The following is a 24,073-nucleotide window of genomic DNA, read 5'->3' on the forward strand; positions in this document are numbered from 1 at the left end:
TAATATAATCTGTATAGTATTCTGTTACATTATCATTTATCAGTATAGACACTAACGAAATTAAACGAATCGGTCAAATCGTTTTCCTCAAGAAAAAAATCTTTTACACGTATAGGCACGCGGTGGACTTACTTGGTACACAGCGGGGGCAACACGAACCCGGAACTGTTCGCAGCTTCATGTTGACCGGGCACGACGACGAGATTGGCGGACACAACTCTTGGGCACACTGCACTTGACCACGAACGCACAAACACGACTTGCATTCGTCCACTTTCCAACCATCTCCGTTCTGAAATGAACAACATTTATTAAACGTCTGCTAGTACGGATCGAACGATCGATAGATCGTGTCAAAGCAGTATAATGTGTACTTGTATAAAATCTTCTGAGACCGAGTCGTGATTTTTGTTTAATACACACACTATTTAATATCATAATAATACCCACCATGTAAATGTTGCCATTATCCATGCACGTGTCGCTCTTGTCCACGGTCCTCGGGCACTGCGGGCAGCACTGGTTGTGCGATGCGAACGTCTGTTTCTCCACGGGACAGTCCAGTGGTGGGCAAGTCTCCCGTTTGCATACCACCGTCGAGTTGGCGCACATGCACTCGGTGCACCGGTCCGGGTGCGTCCCCTGGCCAGACGGAGTGATCTTATCGCCTAACAAACATGCTCCTCTAGGTGGGTCCATCAATTTTCTACTCTTTCCTGCAACAGACCAATATTATCGTTATAGTAAATATATGAAGATCCAGGGCTATAGTCAAATAAACAATAGAACCAAATTAATTTACTTGTTGACCTAAGTTATAAATAGTAATAGCTGGTAAATTAAGTATTTATTTGCTATATTGACTATATTTAACTCAACTAAAATACAATAAGATGAAAAAAAAATGTATTGATTTACTTTTATTTGAAACATTGTATACACGGCACTGTAAATGATAAACATACAGTTGTAAACTATTCGTAGGAATATATTTTAATAATATTATATATTATGACTTAACTAATGATATTTTATAGTAAAATAGAAATAGTATAAGAGGTGAACATTTATATCAAAATTTGGTTCGAATTAAAAAACTGTGAATGAGTGTCCAATAAGTTTTTCGGTTTTTAATCATTGAACAATGATAATGGTTATATAATATTATATAACCTACGCTTCGATTACATATTTTGTTCGAAAAACTTTAAAAAGTTTAAAACTGTGAAGATTAAGTGTATGTACTACTCAGAGACTTACGAGCATATTATGAACGTTGTCCAATATAATATTTTGACAGTATTTTTATCGTTTTGGTCATTTTATATTATAAACGATTTAATTGTATATATGTCTGCGAATAAACGACCGTAAGCTATATACGCTTGTCATGGTATAAAATTATTTTATTGAATTGTTTGGGTCAGCTCGATTATTTAATATTTCTTACACAAAAAAAAAAAAGACTCGTCCGTAGTTGATCTAAAAGAGTCTAAAATACAACCCAAAACCATAACACGATCGGTTGGTGTTTTTCTACTGTCTTTATTATTTTATACTACCGCGAATATCCGTAGTTGTCAGACGTTTCCGTCCGGTACGTCGTCGTAACCCGGTTATTATATTATTATGTACTATAGTATTATATTTTATAATGAAAAATAATAATAAAAATATTACATAATATTATATACGATGACGATATGATGTGGTTTGAATGTCTGATACGGATTTTGCGCACATTTCTAACAAAGATCGGATAAAGTTGTAGTATTTTTCTTTTTTTTTTTTTTAATTTTTTCTGCAAATACTTTTGAAAACAAGAAATGCAATATTATTATTATCGAGGAAAAAAAGTATTATATTATAGAAATCTTACAACAAATTTTAAAACAGACTCACTATTGTAATGGAAATTCGAGACAATAGGTCCCGACAAAGTCTTTGCTAGTGCTAAAATGTTTTGTATTTCAACTGTTATAGTGTAAAAAATGTAATATAGTACACATGTTATTATATTATTATGATTATGATGTACCACTGACCACGTAAAGTGTGCTTATTTTTTTATTGCTTTAACATTTTTAATACATTTTATTGACTTTCCCTATATCTGACGATATCGTATAAAATGAAACAATTTCCTAAATTTTATCCCAAAATGAATTAAATTTGTGGTTTTCAGGTATATTTTTTTAATTTGTCATATTATATAATGATACTATCGTCGTTATTATTGCAATACCTTTCAGATGTAATATAACATTGCACATTCAATTGTTTCGCATCGGGCTTAACGTCTAATTAACTTCACTTACCCACACATCTGGGGCAGCATTCACCCGGCAATATCTGCATACTGCTGGATGGACACTGGAGCACAGGGCACGCCTTTTTCGAACAGGTGAGCACCGGTCCGGCCGCGGATCTCTCGCAGTGACAGGTCAGACACGGGTCGTCGTACAGGCTGATGTTCTTCCAAGCGGCCACCTCTTGCCCGATAACCCGGCAACCTGTGGAACGCAAAACCGGTTACCGCAATCGCATAGATTATAATAATAATATTATTATTATTAACTGTCTGCCATCGACAAACCCCTCTTCAGAGCTCGAGTTATCGATAACGGATTTTTATTTCCAGCGAAACCGACGCCGTTTCGCGTTTTTCTCGCAGTGTTTGTTTAATAGGTACACTATATTATTATTTATTACACTTCTATACTATTAGAATATGATGTTTCACCAGTTTATTTTGAGTAGAAGTCATATTATCGGCAACTTTAACAACAAAAAAATACTAACAACGCTTTTTCTAATGTATCTATGTGCATATTACAATGAACAAAATTCTATAAATAAAAAGATCTACGAACAAAATAACAATATTGTTTCACAGGTGTTTCAAAAGTATACGATCAAAAAAGTAGATATATTATATATATATATATATATATTATAAAAATATTATATTGTATGCTTATGTATCAATCTTTAGTAATTTTATATTATTGTAATTTTATTGATACAATATTTTCAATACTAAATGTTATGATATATTATATTGACTTTTTAAGCATTTTACGATTAGTTTCAAAAATAAATAAGTTGAAAAGCATCTTTTGTAAAAGCTCTGAAACGCTACTAAAGCCTGCAAAACTGGTGAGTAAATATTAATTTAGATATATTGAAGTATAATAATACTATGGTTATCAATAATTCTACCACATACATTTTGGTATACATACCTACCTAATAAACTATTTTAAAATTAACATATTATATTACTCTACAGGATTGTGTTAATTAAGGTGAAGAAAAATCGGACGTTGTAATAGACTAAAGCGTTCATTATTTCAAAGTATAATCGATATAAGTTATTAAAGGTAAGGTATGTACGTTTTCGACAGTATATTATATTATTATACAGTACTCAAAACGGGGATGGGCACGACGGCCAACTACTATATAATAATTTATAAATAACGTAAATAAGAGACACTACACAGTACACGCACCGCCGCGGTCCTGTCGACTCACGCACGATAATAGATATCTAACCTATCCTACTGATTTAAAGTACCTACACGTCAATAATGTGTCTTTCCAAAAAAACCCTTGTTGGCTAGATCTATTCGAATCGGTCGACGGTAAAAACATAAAATGGTATATTGTTATGCGTTTGAAAACGTAATACACTAACGACTGTGCGTAATTGACGAACGAAAAAAATATAAAAGAAATTAAATTATAACGATTATATTTTCAAATTTTATATGTTGTTGATCTGATTACGCCGAACATTGACAGCGTTATACGAATTCCACTCAATGACGTACACTGGAAATGTATATGATGAAGCATTTTTTTCATTTCTTTCTCAAATTATCTATATAAAAAAATGCGTAATAAGAATACTTTATATGTGGATTGTATAGTGTGAAAAGTTAATAGAAGGAGCCACTCATTAGTGACACTTTTAATTTGGTTGTTTATTATAATTCTGATGGTTATTTGGGAGCAGAATTAAAGAAGGTTATGACACCATATTCAATTCCAGGGGAGGTAGGATATATGGAAATTTCTTATTAGTGGGTTGTAGTATGAAGTAAAGTTTATTAAAGTATCAGCTCTTGTGAATTTTTGCTTCTTCATCGGTTGTTTTGAAATGGAGGTCGTTGTGGAGCGTATGATTAGAGACATAAAATGGTGCGTTAGTAATTTTACGGAACATGATATCTTGAAATGTTTGCACTTTATTTGTATTCAATTTTTTGGCCGAACTTCACACTTGAAGTCCATTAGACCAGATAGGTTCTAGAAGTGATTTTTAGATAACAATTTTTATTTTCAAATCGGTCAGCCTTTTTCGTATTAAAATAATAGCACTAAACATAGAAGTTATACTAATAAAAAAAATGTATTTTTGTTCAAACAAATTAGTATTTGTATCCAGTCAGATCTATTACAATGGCTTGTGAACGCAGTAATATTTTTTAAATATTTATTTTCAAACAAATAGTTATACTCTAATACAACGTTTTCCCTCAACATTTAAAAAAATAATCTTATAAGTTCATTAAGTTGTCGAAAACGCGTGTCTTTGCAGGTTGTGAATTTTTTATTTCCTTTTACCAATCAAATTATTATGGTTGTCGTCATATTGGAATAACTTGCTAGTTGCATTGTACAATATAATTTTCATCATCATCCCTTTCGTCTATCTTAGTCGTTATCTCGTGTTCCCGTGTTTTCATCGACATGAATCATCACGAATCGCGTATATACCATTGGATCGCGCATCGCGAAGTAATATAATTATAATTATTGCTTTAAAATTATATTTCATTTTTTTTTTTCAGACGAGAAGCTATGCGTCCATAGGTACCATCTAACGAAGGTTCAGAGGATCGTATTGAATTTTTATTTTTTTTCGTTATTTTTTTTTTCAATGCGTGTGGCATCCAGTCTTCAGCCATTAGCCCATCTCCGGCTCGGACGCGTGGTTATCCTCCCCCCACACATACCCCCAGCCAAGGCTTGCAACGTCGCCGCCGCTGTCCAATCGTTTTATCCGGTACGCGTGCAGCGTGCCCCCTGCCCGCTCGTATAATCTTTTATTTGTTTTAGACCCGAACGAGTATAATAAATAATAGGCACGACGTAGGCACCGCCCTCACCGCGTAGTCGCACATCATATAATACATAATATATTATTATATAATATAGATATAGGTCCATAAAGATTTGGACAGTATAATACACATATTATACTTATATCTAATATACCTACATAATAAAGCCGAATATAAACCCAAAGGAGATGAAAAAACAAAGAATATTTTTTGGTATTCTGACGATCGTCATCGTGAACCATAATAAATTACGACCTGAGATGTTATTATTACTATATATATGTGTGTGTATGTTTATAAAACAATATATACTACTTCTAGTATTTATATATATATATTATCTACATCATACCGACGTGCACTGGCGGTACCACCGTCGACGAATATGACAAAATAATGAACGCACGGTCGAAAAAGCAACGCGCGCGCACGATTATATCGTCTGTCTGCCATTCAGCCTAAGTGAAAACGCAGGTACCGCTGGCTATAATATATTAAAAAGTCATTTCTTCCACCGCTGCCCCCCCGTGGGCTGTGGCTCGAGGGTCTAACATGCTCAAGAGTTGTTTTTCGACCAATTACCACAATAAAGTAACTCGGATATAGCTTCATTAAATTGTTTGAAAACCCGTAGCCTAAAGGTTCCAGTCGAATGTGTCTGTTATAACGAAAACATATTTATTAATCAATGTTTAAAGCGATACTGAAAAAATAGTAGATGTCCTTTGGTTATTTTCTGTGCATATTTTTAACAGCACTTAATATGTTATATTGCAATCGTTTTCAATAATGTACTTGTATGATGAATATTTTTATCTCGGCATAGTAAATAATAAATATTATATTTTATGATTTATATAACATATACATTTGGTGTATTTCAATATTTTAATAACACCGTTTCGATCATTACACATTTACATTCATTGTATTATGTAATATAATAATAATATTGTAAACGCTAATTTGGACATTAATATCAGCGGGCGGCGGTTTTGCTTTGAAGTTTCGAGAAAAAACTAATGTATAAAAAACATCTTAATTAATATAATATGTATACCATATAGTGTATATATTCCCTAGGGACTAAAATATTATTCACTAAGTGATTATTCTATTATCAATAATGAATGCTTGGAAATTATCATGTCGGTAACATATATTTATTACAAACTATGCCGTATTGCCGTAGTTATTTCCCAGCATTTTACAATACTGCCCGATCAACAAATCATTAGAAATATTATTTAGGCAGGTATAATTATTATTTAAAAAAATTGAATCCAACAATTTTGATAATTTAAAATGTCCTTCGAACCTGTAACAACGTACCTATATGTATAATATAATAACACAGGCAGGCACATAATAACAATATTATTATTATTATTATACGTGCGTTGATATCGATACGCTAACGATAACCGGTAGCTAAGCACTAAAGCAGACCGTTTAACATGTTTATGTTGTGCACAATGTTCGCTGCCGGTGGTCCTGCCATCCATCTCTTTATCCGTTTGGCGTTCTATGTCTAACCTTAGACGCTACTCCTGTTACCTCCTCTTACTCAGAAACAATTTTCGTTCACGAACGTTATAATAATAATAATACATTATACCTAGCATCCATCCATTGTTTTTTATTATTATTATTATTTGTATGTATGTGTGTGTGTGTACGAGTATAGTTTGAGTGTTATTGTTTTATTTTCATCGGTGCTATACGGAGTTAATGCCACCACATCGTAGCGGAAGAGAAGACGTATAACATGGGGTTCATTTCCCACGAGTCACTTGACGGGCGCTTGTGTACCAGTCGTGATTTATCATGACTGCAAAGCTACCAAAAGAATGGTTTGTTTTTCTAATGCGCCACGAAAGATTCTATTCCAGAGTAATATCGTACCATGCAGTATACCTTCTATAATAATATATTAATAATGTACGTATTAAACAATGCATAATCCAAAACATTTTTAGAGACGAAACTCGGAGGGGAACCTGAAGATCCGTTTCAAATGAATTCGGTCTCATGTTAACTGTCTTATACACGGTAATATACTATATTGTTTTTAATCACTCTCACACAATACCATTAACCGTCTGACTCGGTTCTCTACACATCCTCCCGAGAAAATAAAATATCCGCGTTCGCCATAAAATTATAGACAAGTCGTGCGCACCGACCAATGCAAATGAGAACACGAACTCGGATATTCTATACATACGCAGGAAATAATGTTATTATTGTGTATAACAAATAACTGAAATAACAATATATTATGTACAGCCAAGGTGGACTGTTTTTGTCAGTTATCACTCACCCGAACAAGTTGGGCAGCAAGTTCCCGGTTTCGGCGGCAACGGCTGTTGACAAGGTGTGATACACTGCATTCGGGTCTCCGTGACCACGCCAGCCTTACAAGACATCACCAGGCACGGGTCGTTTGGATCCGTCCACTCGGTTCCGCTTTCCCTCGGCACACCTTTGTACATGCAACCTGGGACAAATGACGAAAACACAGTTTTATACATTTTATTATTGCTGTAAAAATTGCAATCCTTGACGATAAGATTATACGCGTAACAATAAATTACGGTTACGTAATATTATTGAGATTATTAGAGATTTGTTTTATTGTGATGTTTTGATCGATAACCATAAAATATTATTAAATTAATAATTGGTCAATAATCTCACATTCATCATCTCATTAGTGATAGTCGATAGAATTATCGACACGGATTGCTTCTAATTGTTATTCAACAACGTATTAGTTGTCCTAATACAATCGTATTCGTGTCTTACTTTACGACTATTAGAAATATTTGGGAAATTGAACGAGTACAAGTCGATTCACACGACGATATTATGGTTTATTTTCATATCAAACTCGACGTAACCCCACCTACCTTTACAACGTCTGCAGCATTCTTTCGTGTCCACGAAAACGTCTTGTAGCATATAGCAACCCTGTTCGTCGGGGCACTGGTCCTTGACGCACTCCACGAATCCGTTCTGAAACACAATAATCATATTATTATATGGTCGATTTTCATCATATTATATTATATTATATTATGTAGCACTTAATCGTGTATATAGTTTGAATGAAGAAATTAAAGTAGTTGACGGGCCGTAAATACCATTTAGCACGTACCTATATTATACGCCTGATACAACTAATGATAATTATACGGAAAAATGTACGATATAGATCTTTTGGAATTCGTTTCTGACGCCGCGGCCGCCACCGGTACGCGTGCGACCTTCCTCACGTCGCGGTATTCGATTTATTTATTTTCATTTTTTTTTCTCTCGTGTTTATAAATATTTATATATATATAATTAAACTATGCGTGTATTATTGTAAAACAGTGCGACAGCGACGGGCATGGTCGAGAAGCAATTCGAAGTACGTAACGCGGCGCGTAGATAATATAATTGATTAATCGCGCGATTTACGCACAATCGCGATAACCAAAGCCTCCGGATGATTTACGACAGTATTTTCTGTAATGAGAATATGTGTGTGTGTGTTTGTTCACGTTTTCCTGGATAGAAACGTGGTTCTATATGTACACATTTGTGAACAGTCACCCGGCGAAATGGTGACGCGATAACCGAAAGGACGTTTACGCGTTTCCTATGGAGTAAACGATAATAGTAATAAACGTTTAAAAAAAACGGTGTGATCAGGACGCAAAAACACAACCAACAAGTTTTGGCGTGAACATGCATCATGATGTGACAATAATTAACAGTGATTATTGATGATTTTAGCTACGCCGAGTTTAAAGTGTATGCGTATAATTGTCAGTTTTTTGATAATTCTGTAAAAAGAAAAAGTCCCAGCAACATTTGTTTTGTACTCCTCTACTGGTAAATAAATTATTGTCGCATAATTCAGGGCCTAAGCATTATGTATTGTATTCAAAGTTATAAACAACTGAAAATGTTCTACTTTTGCCTAATAAGTTGTACTTTCAGTGTGCCGCTTACGTTTAAATATTGTCTATAAAATGTTTGTGTTGTTTTATTGTTTTTAAATTGATACCTAAGGAATTTTATGGACTCGCCGAAAAACAAAATCAGTTTTGACTCGAGCGGGAGCGCAGTGCAATGCTTACTCGAATAATAATAAATAGTAAATAATATGCGTTTTAGCGGTAGTGTTCTGTTCGTTTTCATTATAATTTATATTACGAGTTTATTATCATGACGTGTGTACGTATAGTTGCAGTATACGCTATACACACATCATCGGCGGCGGTTATGACGCGTCCTGCGGCGACCTTTTGAGTAGCAATCGCTGCCGGCAGTAAAATAAAAAAAAACTGCCATTATAATAATTAAATCATCGCAAGCTGCTGCACGTGTTTAGTTTTGTTATTATGCGCGTGTATTAAGCTTATAATATTATAATGGATAATATTTTTACTATGCTCGTGTTAAAATCCATCGAACGAGTAGGCTACCTACGTCATATATTAATTTTTCCGGACGGAATAATAATAATAATAATAATAATAATAATAATAAAAATAATAATAATAAAAATAATATTAGGTATTATTATTATTACAACATTGCACACTATTCACGAACACGCACTGGTACGGTCGGTATACGCAGACGTAAACACGGTATATTTATATTTTATTATCATTATTATGCAGGTGGTTTTACTCGACGGCCTAATGATATGATAATGTCTTTTCGGAAGGAGAAGCTGATGCGGCTATGCAACCTTCAGTCGAAAGCGAAACGCGTGGTGGTGTCCTTGCAACTGCGTACCTATGGCTACACCGGCTGAGCAAACGGGGTGCGCCGCGGCGGTGAAAGGACTATATTATTATACGCGTATATTTAATAATATTATATTAACGAGTTTTCCTGGTGAAACGACCAAATTATTTCGGCATTGGGCCACCGGATTCGGTCTGTAACTACGTTTGGACCCGCGGGGCTGATGCTACACAACATTGAATTTTTGGGTTTTTTTCGGGGGGGGGGGGGGTATTGGAATATTATGATCAAAAACTGTTGATTGCAAATCTCAAACTTACCAATTTACAGAGTAGAGAACGTTTTAATGTATAATGGGTTTTTTTTCTATAATACAAAGGAAGAAATAGAACTAATAACTATAGAAGTGCAAACACTTCAGTCACGAGTGTTATATGATATCAATTATTAAATTCAACTTTTTTTTGAATATAGCCTATGATTTTAAAACTAATTGTTAATACTTCAATAAGGTAACATAATATTATTTAAAAATAAAAAAATAAGTATTACATCTAATTAAGTAAACTTTTTCACTAGAATGCAAGACCTTTTAAATAAACATAATATATTTGTAATTCAGTCATAATATTTTGTGTACCTAACTCACACTTGATTTAGTATAGTAAAAATTAAATTGAATATTAACGTTTAATATTTTATCTTAAAATAAAACAAATACAAAATAATGTCAAAAAATTTTTAATATTTATGTATTATAGATTTCATATTATTTATAAATAGGAATCGTTAATAATAAAATATCCCATAAAAAATTGTTTTTAAAATACGTTGCAATACTATAAATGTGTTTTCGTGAAAATAATATTTTTTGTCTCTTGATAAAACAGTTTAACAGGTAAAAATTGTTTATTTTAGAATATTAATCGACTGATGACTGTTGTGTCGGTGTACCTACTACCTATGGACTACGACCTACCTCATACTTTTTACAGCAATATGATTGAATTTGATAATTTTATTACAATACATTGATGTAATTATTATTGTTACTATCACGTTTTAATAATAATAATAATAATTATATAATATATTATATTATTATACCGCTCTCTTGGCTCCGCCGATACGCGTAACTCTGGTAGCGTATTTAATTTTTTTAGTTCGTATCTACTGAGTTTTTAATCGTTTCGGAATTTATTATGCTGTGTGTATTATTTATGTAATTGAGTGTGTATAAATAGTGCGCTTAATAAAGAAATAATATAATTCCGGTTCGTATAAGTATCGATCGTCTACGATAACGATTGCTGTCTCAGGTCAGGTCGCGATCAAGATATGTGAAGATAACGAGTAGCTGAGTAACGACAACAACCTATGTGAGGCGTATACGGTCGAGGTATTAATACCACGGTGTGGGTACACGATGAAGGCTTATCAAAAAAAATCCAGCCAGTCGATGATAGACGTGGAGGGGGAGTGAAACGCTAACTTACACGGTTGATAAATCAAAAAATACACTCATATATTATTATAGGTAGTTACTAGGTATACTGTTGAACGATATTTTCAACAAACGTTTGCAAGACATCCATTTTCTAAGATTTTGTTTTTTTTCAGCGAGTAGTTTTATCGGTGCGAGCTTCTAAGAATCGTATTTGTAATTATTTAACTCCTGTAAACAAGACATTTTTCATAAAAGTATACCAACATAATAATATCACCTGTTGGTCCGCGTCAACGTAAACGCTCTCCTTACTCCGACCCCGCGAAAAAATTCTATTCCAATAATTCGATTAATTAATTAATTATTACATTACAATACGTACGGGTTTCCGCGAAACGCATAGCGTATCACATAGATAGGTACTATGAATATTATAACATATTATAATTTTATTATTATTTCCCGTAACGGTCATCAACCGCTGCTGCGTAACACATAGATACACATTAATAGGAATGCGTAATAATAAAAGCGTGTATAGTATAGTGTTATTAAAATTTGAGACGCGTTCGGCGCGAGACTACATAATGTTAATATATTATTATTATTATAATAGATAATATATAATAATTCGAAAAATAATACACCTGTGCTCCGACCACCGCTTGGCGCGCGAGAGGACCGCGAGTTCGATGGGATCGGCGGAGATCTGGCCGAATGTAGGGTGAGCGGCGCGGAGTGGGCACGTGAGTTTTTTTTTTTATTTCACTCGGTCAAACTGGTTTTGTGCACACAAATTTCTACTACGCGTCGTACACACACGTTTGCGCGGTCGATCCGTCGTCGTCGGATAGTCAATTTTTTATGAGACATACAGGCCGAAACCCGTTCGACGCGCGGGTTTTCCCGAATTTCTTACCCGCCGCCGTGTACATACTATTATCTGTACGAGCGGTATACGATGTGACTATACTATGACGAGAACCGCCGCCGAAATCTTATGACGAGACCCGGGAATTAGGATTTCGGATGGATCGAGAATCCGCTTTACGCGTATTATATGTTATGCACGTTCGTAAGACGATAGAGAGGTTTATCGCTGGGAGACGCGCCGAGAGGTCGGTGAGACGTTCGGTGCGCGCGTAATCGGTTTTGTAACCACCGTTCGTCTTTACGGTCGGATCGACGGCGGTAAAACAACGATGGCGAAGAAGAAAACGGCGGTTGGCCGGCTGTCGTGAATATAAATTAGATAATTCTGTTGGCCGTGGGACCCCGCGAACTTCGCGCGTACAGTACGATATGTATGTATTATAATATGCATTTATATATGTAGGCACGTAACCGCGAATCGAATAGATGATAATGCCCGACGCGCGGACTCGGAAATGTAATTAATTTATAAAAACAAACCGTAAATTGTTCTTTAAACGGGGCGTTTCGACAAACGGACAAGACAAGACGTCTTTCTATAATATTATAATGTGTTATACTCGCCGCTCGCGTACCCGGTTTTGTATTCAGTTATTATTCGTATTTCTTAATGTTCGTTTCTGCCCGAGCACCGGCCATAATACGATATTATAATGTATACTTAGCTGTACAGTGTACATAATACTGCATATGCTCGATGCTCGAATAATATTATGATATTATACGAAGATGCAGGGGCAAAGATGAATATGATGAACTACAGGTCGGATATACTACATATAATATATGCATACACGCGGATATTTATTTGTTGATCGAACTGTGCGCCTGCCCATATAATATAATAATATTATATAGGTGCATTTTATGCATAACTTGTTCTCTGTAATAATTTCTCTTCAACACTATAGATTATAATATTATAAACTTTCATTCATTTACATCTAATAATATATACACGATAAAACAATAAAATAGTGATATTATGTACTCGTATTAGTATAACATAGTATAAACTATAAAGTATAACGTCTAGAAGTTAGTATTTAAAAGTTATATACTTGAAACGTTATTGTAAACACGCGATTAATTTTCGATCGGCTTCTACTGTTTCATATCGATTGTTTTTTATGTTTAAAATATTTGCTATTTTAAATTACTGCCATGTAATAAACCCATATTGAAAGGACATCTATACGTGAACGTTAACTAGGTATTACTATCAATATAATGCATAGCTATACCTATATGCTACAAGTTATAACTTATAACATACATTTTTTAACGGTTTGTTATATTGAGAAGACGTGTGGCCTGGAGTATGTGTTGTTTCAGTTTTATAAAGTGGACATGTGTTCTTCCTCATATGTTTATTTAGCAAAATTTATTTCGTGTTGACGAGTTGTTCGTTTAATAATAATATTAGAGCGAATCGACTAATTATCAAATAAAGCTAAGAATATTATCCAGATTATCTCACATAGAATTTTATTGATATTTGAATTTTAATTTAAACAATAAATATTTGTATGTGCACAGGTGGTTAGATATAGACAGAAAAAATCTTAAAGCTACGGGAGTGTAAAATTGGAAGGAAATAGTTCAACATCGGAAAAAATAGAGGCATATCATGATGAAATAACTGTATGTAAAATATTACAATTTTAAAATGCCCATAACTAGATTTAAATTTTAATCAAAAACAAATCCTACAATATTTCAATATTTCATAGATAATATTTTAAATCACATATTAAAATTTGATGTTTCATTGATTCAATTTAATATTCACGCTATTTTCGACACACAATTAGTTGTGAACACACATAATTCGTAAGACGGAGACAATACGTTACGATGTTTAGCATTTTTTTTCAATCTATTTTTCTTTTATTCAATAAATATATTTTATTCTATACTCTATCGGACTATCAAATTAATCCTAGAATATGTAAAACGATTATTATTAATATAGTAGGTATGTACTTTCTCAAAATTATTGTAATAACAAAAAAAATTAAATTATGAATAATAGTTCACTTGTAGGAATATTTGATACAACTTTGTGAAAAAATATTAAATAGTGTCGTCACAAACTTGTAACAATCAAAATACAACCCTCCTTCTTCCTCTCCTCAAGCAAAAAAAATGAAAAATCGGGTGATGTGGTGACACTCAGGAAGGTATTTTGAACAACTGTGAAAAAAATTGGAAAAATATTAAATAGTTTCGTCACAAAATGGGAACATAAAAAGGTTTGTACTTTTATATATATAAGGATAAAAGCTATTTATATTCATATGAATTACATATTGGTATACCTATTATTAATGCTTATTTTAATTATAATGATATATTACATTGATAATTTATTGTGTTTTGCTTTTACTTTTAAATACGCATGACTATTGACTACGTAGTAAAGAAAGTTTTACATTTTGAATTACGATTATTATTATTGTTTTTTATTGTAACTGAAAGAGTACATATGAATCGCATCCGATCATCTCTAGTCCTACATATATATAGTCGTTACGAGCAGTCATGAATAGATAGAAAGGAATTCGTGATCTATATATTATTTGTTACGCTTGCAATATTGATAAACGTATAATCCGAGTTTTCGATTTATATTCTTAAACATAGAAGTTGATTGAAAAGTTTGAAACAAACTTTGTATAAAATCCAAGCCCTGTAACGAAATTTTATGAGTGTGGCAAATGATAAATGACAATTGAATTAACTTCTTTTTCGCGCGCGCTTCAAAAGGCGATTACGCAATACCGAAAACTGTTCAACGATTTGAAACACAAAATGTCGTCAAATTTGTCAATATTTTTTTTTTCTTTTTGTGATCGTAACACTGTATTTTATTTCCATTTATTAGTAACAATATGCATTTAACCTCGAGGGTGTTATTAAACAGTAATAATTTTAAATGGTACACGATAGTGTGATAACGACAATATTTGTGGCAAACGGTTGCGTATAAAACGAGTTTAATGACTACAGCCTTGGCATATGCAAAAAAAATACGGCCATCCATGTCCCATGATGTATCGATATGGGTTATTTATAATTTTTAGCCACGTCTTCGTCAACGTCCAAAAATGTGTATAGTTATCGATATCTAGGTATATTATGTTAAAACATGTTATAATAAAACAATCATCACAGTTTTCAAAATTGGATAGTATTGGTATTAATAAAATAACAATATACATATTTAAATAAATTGGATATAACGTCATATAATAATATAACTAATTTTCACTCCGATTGGTCGATTTCTGTTAACAATATCCATCGTACAAGTACACACACGAGTAGGTACGGTAGCTAAAATGTTATATTAATATAAAACACTCATCCCCGTATATTGTGTCACACAGTCACACTAAATTACGACAGTTATCACAGCAAGGTATTAGCTTGACATATCGTATAAAGCACTCGCCAGCTGTATAATTTTTACATATATGTTAATATGTTAGTAAGTATTCAAGTATTGTGTAACTCACGCGATTTAATCAAGAAATAAACGATTAGTGTTTTTAGTGATTTAGTGTAGTGTTTACCGGAATTTAACAGTATAATTTAATGTTGTATAATAGTCCGATACGTGGGATTTTGGCCTTTGGTGTATTTAAACTTTAAACCAAACCACAAATTATTCTGTAGGACTATCGTATCGCGTGTCTCCCGAGTCTCGTTATTATGTTTATTAGACTATTATTTATTATTATTAATATGTGTTTCAGTTTTCAATTGGAACGCACTAATAGTAATGATAATAATAAATAATATTATTCGCAGAAGTATACGTACTCATTGGTATGACTTACGAAACCGGCAAAATGTAAATATAACATGTAATGCAAAATGCATTATATTACTAACATTTAATTTATACGTTAATGTATTATTATAACATTTATATTTTATCGAAGAGTAGATAATATTTATTTTATGTACATATATTATATATATACATATATATATATAATGTACGCCTATCTGCCTGAGTAATAAATTATTTACTCTCCAAATTAAAATGCATATAAAATTAGTATAATAAATATAAATAATAATGCAAGTATATTGTTATGTTATGGCCATATTAAAATGTTAAAAACCATTAATGATGTTTCCGAAGGGAATGTATGTCTAATAATTTAATGTCACGATACGGATAAGACTAAAGAGCGTTTTTTATGCGTATCGATTGAACTATTTTGGAGTTTTGTGAACACAATATTTCTTCCAGTTATAGTTGCAAGATAGATATCAAAATAATATATTACTACAGAGGCCTATAATAGACCTATTGGCTATTCCTTTTACAATATAGCGTATAATAGAGTACCGATAGTAGTTGAACGATATCGTTCGATTCGTTATTGATTGCAACATCTATATAACACTAAATCTTTTCAACACAAATAATAATTATTTGACGATTTGTGTACATATTATGCATATTAATATCGTTTAAATCTGAAGTTTAGTTAGTTTATTTTCATTAATTTTGGTAAATGGTGAACAGCTATAGAAATATTAATATACATACGTAATTATCAACAAAATATTGAAATAATAACATGAAGCTTGTTTTTACTCTCAATCGATTTCTATAACAGGTAATAAGTAATTTGGTAGGTACCCAAATTACCTATTAGTTAATAATTTCCCAAAAATGGAGTTGTACAATTTTTAACATTTTAAAATCAATTTTTAACTTTCGTAAGTTATTACTCATTTTTTGTTTAATAGATAGAATGACTCGATTACTTAAAAATGTAGTAGTGGTAATTATGTTTTAAAATTTAAATCTAAAATAATTGTCGTAATTTAAAAATATGCAAGTTGTGTTATCTTTACACAGTAATATACACTTATAATAAGTAAAAATTTAAAACTTAGTACAATACTTTGTATATTAATGAAGAAATGATGAAATATTGCATTTCCATGTATTTAATGTATATTATTATACAGATACGATACTCATATAGTCATATTATTTTAGTCTAGTACTGAACACGTGCGGACAGATAAAATTCAAAGTGCAATGATATTCAAAATCAACAAGTACCTAATCTAACCTATATTATAATATACACGTGTGTATACTTGTGTTTATTATAACATAACTGTAATACAAATGACTTGGGTGACCGGGTGAGCAAAACGGCGGTGGCAGCAGTGGTGACGCCGGCGGATTCCGGACGGGTTATCTGCACACAGTGCTTTGGGCAAGGTAGTGTAACCCAGTTTTGAGAAATGGAACTTTCACCGTCGCGAGCTCCGTTATTATTATTATTAATATCGTCGTTGAATTATTATTATACGTATATTCCCGTGCAGAAAATTGAAAATTATACAACACTTAATGCATATACTTCAAAACTGTTATCGATTTGTCCACTTATATTAGGTATTTATAATAATATAAAATAAATTAGAAATACTAGATATAAATGCCCATGTACATTGTACATAATATTATAGGTATAAGTACTCACTTTACACATGCAAGTGTAACACATCATGTTTTTGATGGTGAGCACGTTCACAATCTCTCCTTCGTTCACACAGCTTTCGGCGTAACCTGTAACACAAACAGTAACTATATTATTTATTTATTTATTATTATTTATTAGTTAGAATTTCCAAAGATATAATAATTACACGTGTATCAATGTATGTTATTATAACATTATACGTATTTGTAGGTCTATAACCGCACGTCTACATGCAACTGATGTTATGTTTTTGCAGCTGTGGTGGAAGAATTTATTATAGGGCGAATGATTTGAAATATTGTCACAAAAACAACGAACTCAATGCATGTAATCATATCGTTTAATTACAACTACATAATATTATTGTGTAATTATGCAGACACCATTTTATTTTATGGATGAGTTGTATTGAGTGTGGTCGTTTTGTTCAAAGTGTTTGTTTACATACAGGTTTATTTAAACATATTCAATTTGTGATGTTTCTTGTATCTTATATTGATCTAACAATATTAACATTTAACTGAATACAAATTCAATATTAACTACGAGAATTCGATCAGTACACGTCACACATAAAATTCTATTTAAGAAGGCATCTTATATAAACATAGCAAATGTTAGAGCCGTGCTACCTCATATCATTTGATGAATTTTATCATAATATTATAATATCAGTGTAATGTCTTGCATGCGGCAAAGTGTAGCCGCAGTATGACATGTCGACGTAAATAGTTTTAAGTGTTTTAACCATCTAAAACTCGATCATTCACACGGCAGATTGATTTTGTAAAGTAACGGCTCGGGGACACACGGTGAAACTCAAAAACTAACCTGACCTAAGTATAATTTCATATATTTTATATACAAGCTCTGTTTGCCGAACAACGATGCGACGGGCGCATTCTCGGCGCCCTTAAATCCAATAATAGTTGGTGCTCCGGGACGGGTGTAATAAATTTATGTCGTGTAATATATTTTTATATATACATCACTGATAACAGCGTGTAACAGTGATACATACATGATACATATACAGTATTCGTGACTCGGCGGCCGTATACCCGAAACGGATTCGTCGCAATAAATTTCCTGGCACCGGTCCGCGGACCTCTGTTCAATGTACGTCTGCCCCAAAAATCCGCAGAGTGAACAGATTTTTTTTCCGCTCTTGCGGATTGACGTCCGCCGTTGTTTATGCGTACCTACTGCACAGACGAAGTTTTCGGTATTTTTTCCTCCTCCTCGTCGTGATTCGCCCACCTCCGCCGTCGGATCGCGGTTAATATAACTTACAACTCGTCGTGTTTATGTGCGCGTGTATAATATAATATAATATATACGCTGAGTGATTGACCAAGTAAGCGCTCAATCTTGTTTTTTCCTTTTATTATGTATTTATTTGAATTTTGATTTGTGATTATGTAAATTTTCAAAATTTATAATTTAACATTAAAAACGATTGTAATGTTGAATGCTATAAGTGGAAGATCATCATAATAATATAGTTTCCATATATTTTTAATTTATTATTATTATTATTATTAATGTTCAACGCATAATTCATTGATAAATACTACTTTTTTGAATTTAGATTAATTATGTTGATTATGTATGCTAACAAATAAAAATAAACATTAAAAAAGTGCTTTAAAAATAGTATCTAATGCCATTTCGGCACAATATTCCAAAAGAATCGAACTTTGAAGCTATTAAGTCTTTTGAAATATTGAACATAACTTTACTGATATCTTTAAAATTATTCAAAAATCTGAATTTGTATAAATTTAGCACTTAAGGATAAAATAGGGGTGAGCGAACCATTTTGTATTTATGTTTAATTAATAATGCTTGGAAAATGTGATCATTAGTTTAAACGAGATAGAAATTCCTTTATTCTTTACGTATATCAAATATAAACAATTCGTGTTACTTTTGAAGGTGATGACTAATGTGTTAAACGAAACAATCTTGTATTATAAATCCGCAAGAAAAGAAGAATATAATATTGTTGTTACAACAACGTGAACGAAATAAATATCATATAATATTGTCGTGATTACTCGTTATAATATCCATTATCGACATCGATATATTCACATTATACATGTGAATATATAACGCATTGTAGATTTGCTTATTAACAGACGTTAAATCTTATAACATTTTCATATGATGGCGAAATACGTTTAATTAAAATATAAGAGGTATATGTATCTGTAATAGTGCAGTCTAAATCTCGAGGCGACTCCTTGATGGTATTCTTTTCAAATATTATTTTACCGGAAATATATTAGTAAGCCAAAAACAAGGACAACGTACATCAAGAGCCGTACGAGATCACGTATTATATCTTTATTGTTATTTATTTATTTATATCAACAAAATATCGATAAAATGTATATATATATAATTAAGATGTAAATGATTTGTGCATATAGAAATATTATTATAAATAATAATAGCAATATAGTAGACGCTCTCAATTGAAGTATAGTTATTATATACAAATCTGTTGAATAGACTTCAATCTTGATTCTAGACGATTGTTGCGTCGTATTCAGTGTAAAATTATATCGTGAAACCAATTCAACATAACCATAAACGTGCATTTGCATGAATATATAAATTAATCGATTTCACCAGCTGATCTAGCTACCGTATTACAACCACAAATCAAGCTTATGGTAAAATTATAACTTTTACAAGGTGAACAGCGTGTTTTTTTTTTTTTGCATAATGATGAAATTGCATTTGTTTATTGTTCAAACTAAAAATATAACTATTGAAAAACTCGGTTTACGTAGATCAGAAAAATATTATATTATATTTCCATACGCGCACAAATCTGTGTAGGTAGTAGATACATATCATAATAAAGTATTATTTACTGCTTATAAGCGACCGAAAGCATCATATAATGTATTTATATTTATTGCTCAATTCATAAAACTTTTATCACTTCACTCAATATCCAAGCGTTAAAATCCTTTTATAGTCAAAAATACCAATTATCGTATACATATATGAATATGATATTAGGATATGTTAACCTGTATAGTAATATACTAATATCCATAAAAATCTATGCTATTGATTTCCTGCAGTTGAATGAATAAGTATAATAAATAAATGTATAATTCACCTCTATACTACCTATAACATAAATTTAATCAAACCGTTTCTAGACAGGTATTTTTCTTAGATACTTCACGCACAATTTATTATTCTCTATTTCATTATTAGCCCACAGCAATGTCATTACCGAGTAAACATTTTCAAAATGATTGTTTATTACGTTTTTTATACTGGCTGTTGGCCAGCTGTAGTATTATGTATATATATATGTGTGTGTGTGTGTGTAATATGTTTATGTATAAGTAATAATAGGGACAAATGAGACACGGTTGTCAATAGAGAAGTCTCGAATTCGAAAGCTATGACATTTATAAATAATATTTTCAATTAATACAATTTTCCTATTGTACGTAATTAAAAGTACTGGTGTTTGCATCTTTAACGAATGATAATAAATTAATAAGTTTCGATCAAATTCGTTTAGAATTTCTCCACCTATCCAATATCAGTGGGTAGATGAGGAAATCGCTCATAGGATTTCTGTTTGTACTTTTATTATCAATTACAATTTTCTTCCTTCATTACTTAAAAAAAAATTATGTCAATAAAATAATCTTATTTTACTTGAAATAATCGCGCTATCATATTTATAGACGATCATAAATGTTGGTAAATCTTCAACAAGAGGAATGCGCCTTATGTATGTCGTCAATTTGTATTTTAATCTAACGTACCATTTGAACACTTAAATAAAAACGCATAATTCACTTCAAAGCTGAAGTATAGAAAACCAAAGATCGCTATAAGTTATAGTCATAATATGGGGTCACCACGTAAATAGTATGAAGAGGAAAAAATATATTATAGACTGCGAATGTAATATCTCTCCAATAACATAATCTTCTAGAGTACTTTGATGAAATGCTTGTAAATAAAATAAAACAATTATTACTGATTTCGGACTAAGTACTACTAAATGTCTACTGATCAACGATTGTTACGTATATATATTATATTGAACGGGCCATAAATTGAATACCGAAAATATAAATATTATTACTTTTTTTTTTTTTACGGTAATCAGAATACAGTCGTTTTCTTGTCGATATACGTAGTATACTCGAGAAAATCATCATGAAAGAAATACATCGTGCAATGTTAATACGTGTAGTATTAATAATATGGATAGTATATTATATGTAAATTCCTTATAAATACGATCGACACAATTTGTATATTTATATATTATTTAACGAGAAAACGGTATAATATTATTATATATACATTATACACACACAAATATAAATATACACACACACACACACACACACACACATATATATATATATATATATATAATGTTTATGCATTATAATTCATTTATCAAACAATCGTAACACGAAAACCCACGAGGACGCCGCCGATGTTCGTGTGTTTTTCAATTTTTTTTTTTTTTACCGAACATCCTTTGTTATTCATATGGTCGTCATCGCGGGCGTGTCGGTTTAGTTGAGGGGTGGGTCGGGTGGAGGGGTATATAGGTATACGCTGGACCATCTACTTCGGCGGTGGTCCACAATCGGCGGCGGCGTCCAGTTACGACCAATCCCGGGGGTTATCACTTAATTCGTTTTTGCCGCCCGCCACGACCGGCCGCCGACGTCAAAAACCCGATGACTTTATATATAATAATAATGACGACGACGATGATGATGATAATAATATAACCACCGCGTGTCCGCGTGGTATCTATCGGTGCGTTAATATATAATAACACGGGACCGGCGAAATATGTTACCCTGACATCGTTATTAATGAGTACCCCCTCTCTCCAACTAGACCTTTTGTCTCATCACCGTAGTCGTACTCCGCACCACACACGCGGCACAATCGTGTAGGTATATATTTAAGTTTTTTTTTTCATCTGAGAAGAACAAACAACACGATAATCATAATAAGGAGAACGAAAAAAAAACTAAAATAAATAGTAAAAAACAACAGACCATCATTATTATTATTATCGTCTACTACCAACTACATTATACACATATATATACATATACGTAGTGATGATTTTATTATGTATGGTACCCCGCACGTTCGCCAATTTCAGAAATTAACGCTGATATGGGGATGGGCCTCCCATCACGAGTTGATGCGTCGGAATTTTTCGACTTTTACCAATCCAATTAGGGCGGTGAAGAATTGTCGGTACACCGCAGGAGGTTAGTCGGTTATCTATATTATATAATGCATTATGTACATGGACGACGATTGTCTCTTCGTCTACAGCAGGGTGCGCCCGACCACCCCCTCGGAGACGTTTTTATGTTGAAACATAACAATAAATTTAGCAGTCTTTTACCCGTCGACTCTGCAATGTACCAATAGGTATAATATTATGTTATTATATGTACATAAACAAGCCCGCCCGTGTAAAATACCACCAAAGTACCGCCGTACGCACTTACATGACATTGTATTGTATTTGTTGTGTTTTGCACCGACTGGGTGAGGCTATGTGTATTTAACGTATATCTATGTATGTATATAAATATATATGAGATTATACCGCATACCAATACCATACCACGTATACGGTTACGCTCACCACGTGCACCGTGGCTTAAATCGGATAAAAATGATACAAATGAGATCCGAATAAGATGATGCGTTCTCACTTGACCTCGTTTATAATTTCATAATCATCTCAAAAATAATATTACATCAATATCATAGTAATATTCGGTGAAATAGATGTAAAGACATTCGATAAGCATTTATCATGCATTATGAGATGACGTCTGTCAAATATTAGGTTGTAGAAACACTAAATTTTAGCCATAAATCATAATTATTTTATATTTTTAAAAATGATTTAAACGTTAATTTGAATCAAAGTTTTTAAACAAACAAAGTTAGATTTACAATAAAAAAAAAATATAGGTATTTGTTTTATATATTTATTACGTTTATATACTCGTAAATTGACGAAAAAAATTCTTCAGCTAAACTTAGGATGTATTAAATTTATTGAATAATCAAAATATGTTCAACTTTTCAAATTAAAAGTGTTTTAAATATATTTAAGAAACACAATACTTAAATTAAACTTAAAATTAACTATTTCTTTTGATAATTTAGTTTTTGTTTATTTTATTTTTAAAAATTCAAATTGGAATTGTAATAATGATATCAATCATTTATTGAGT

At 32.1% G+C, this 24,073-nt stretch overlaps 1 protein-coding gene across 1 annotated transcript in view; it reads right to left on the reverse strand.

Moving 5' to 3' along the window:
* Positions 1 to 24,073, reverse strand: part of LOC112598161 (BMP-binding endothelial regulator protein) — a 68,148-nt gene that overhangs the window by 4,586 nt on the left and 39,489 nt on the right. The window contains exons 3-8 of the mRNA XM_025344538.1: positions 17,787 to 17,872; positions 8,045 to 8,150; positions 7,456 to 7,632; positions 2,319 to 2,513; positions 451 to 716; positions 133 to 292 (exon numbers count right to left, since the gene is read on the reverse strand). Of these exons, the coding sequence (XP_025200323.1) occupies positions 133 to 292; positions 451 to 716; positions 2,319 to 2,513; positions 7,456 to 7,632; positions 8,045 to 8,150; positions 17,787 to 17,872 (990 nt within the window). The remainder of the gene's footprint in view (positions 1 to 132; positions 293 to 450; positions 717 to 2,318; positions 2,514 to 7,455; positions 7,633 to 8,044; positions 8,151 to 17,786; positions 17,873 to 24,073) is intronic.

This window comes from Melanaphis sacchari, unplaced genomic scaffold (genome assembly GCF_002803265.2).
Source record: "Melanaphis sacchari strain LSU unplaced genomic scaffold, SCAv2.0 Contig45_pilon_pilon, whole genome shotgun sequence".
In the NCBI taxonomy this organism is placed as follows: domain Eukaryota; kingdom Metazoa; phylum Arthropoda; class Insecta; order Hemiptera; family Aphididae; genus Melanaphis; species Melanaphis sacchari.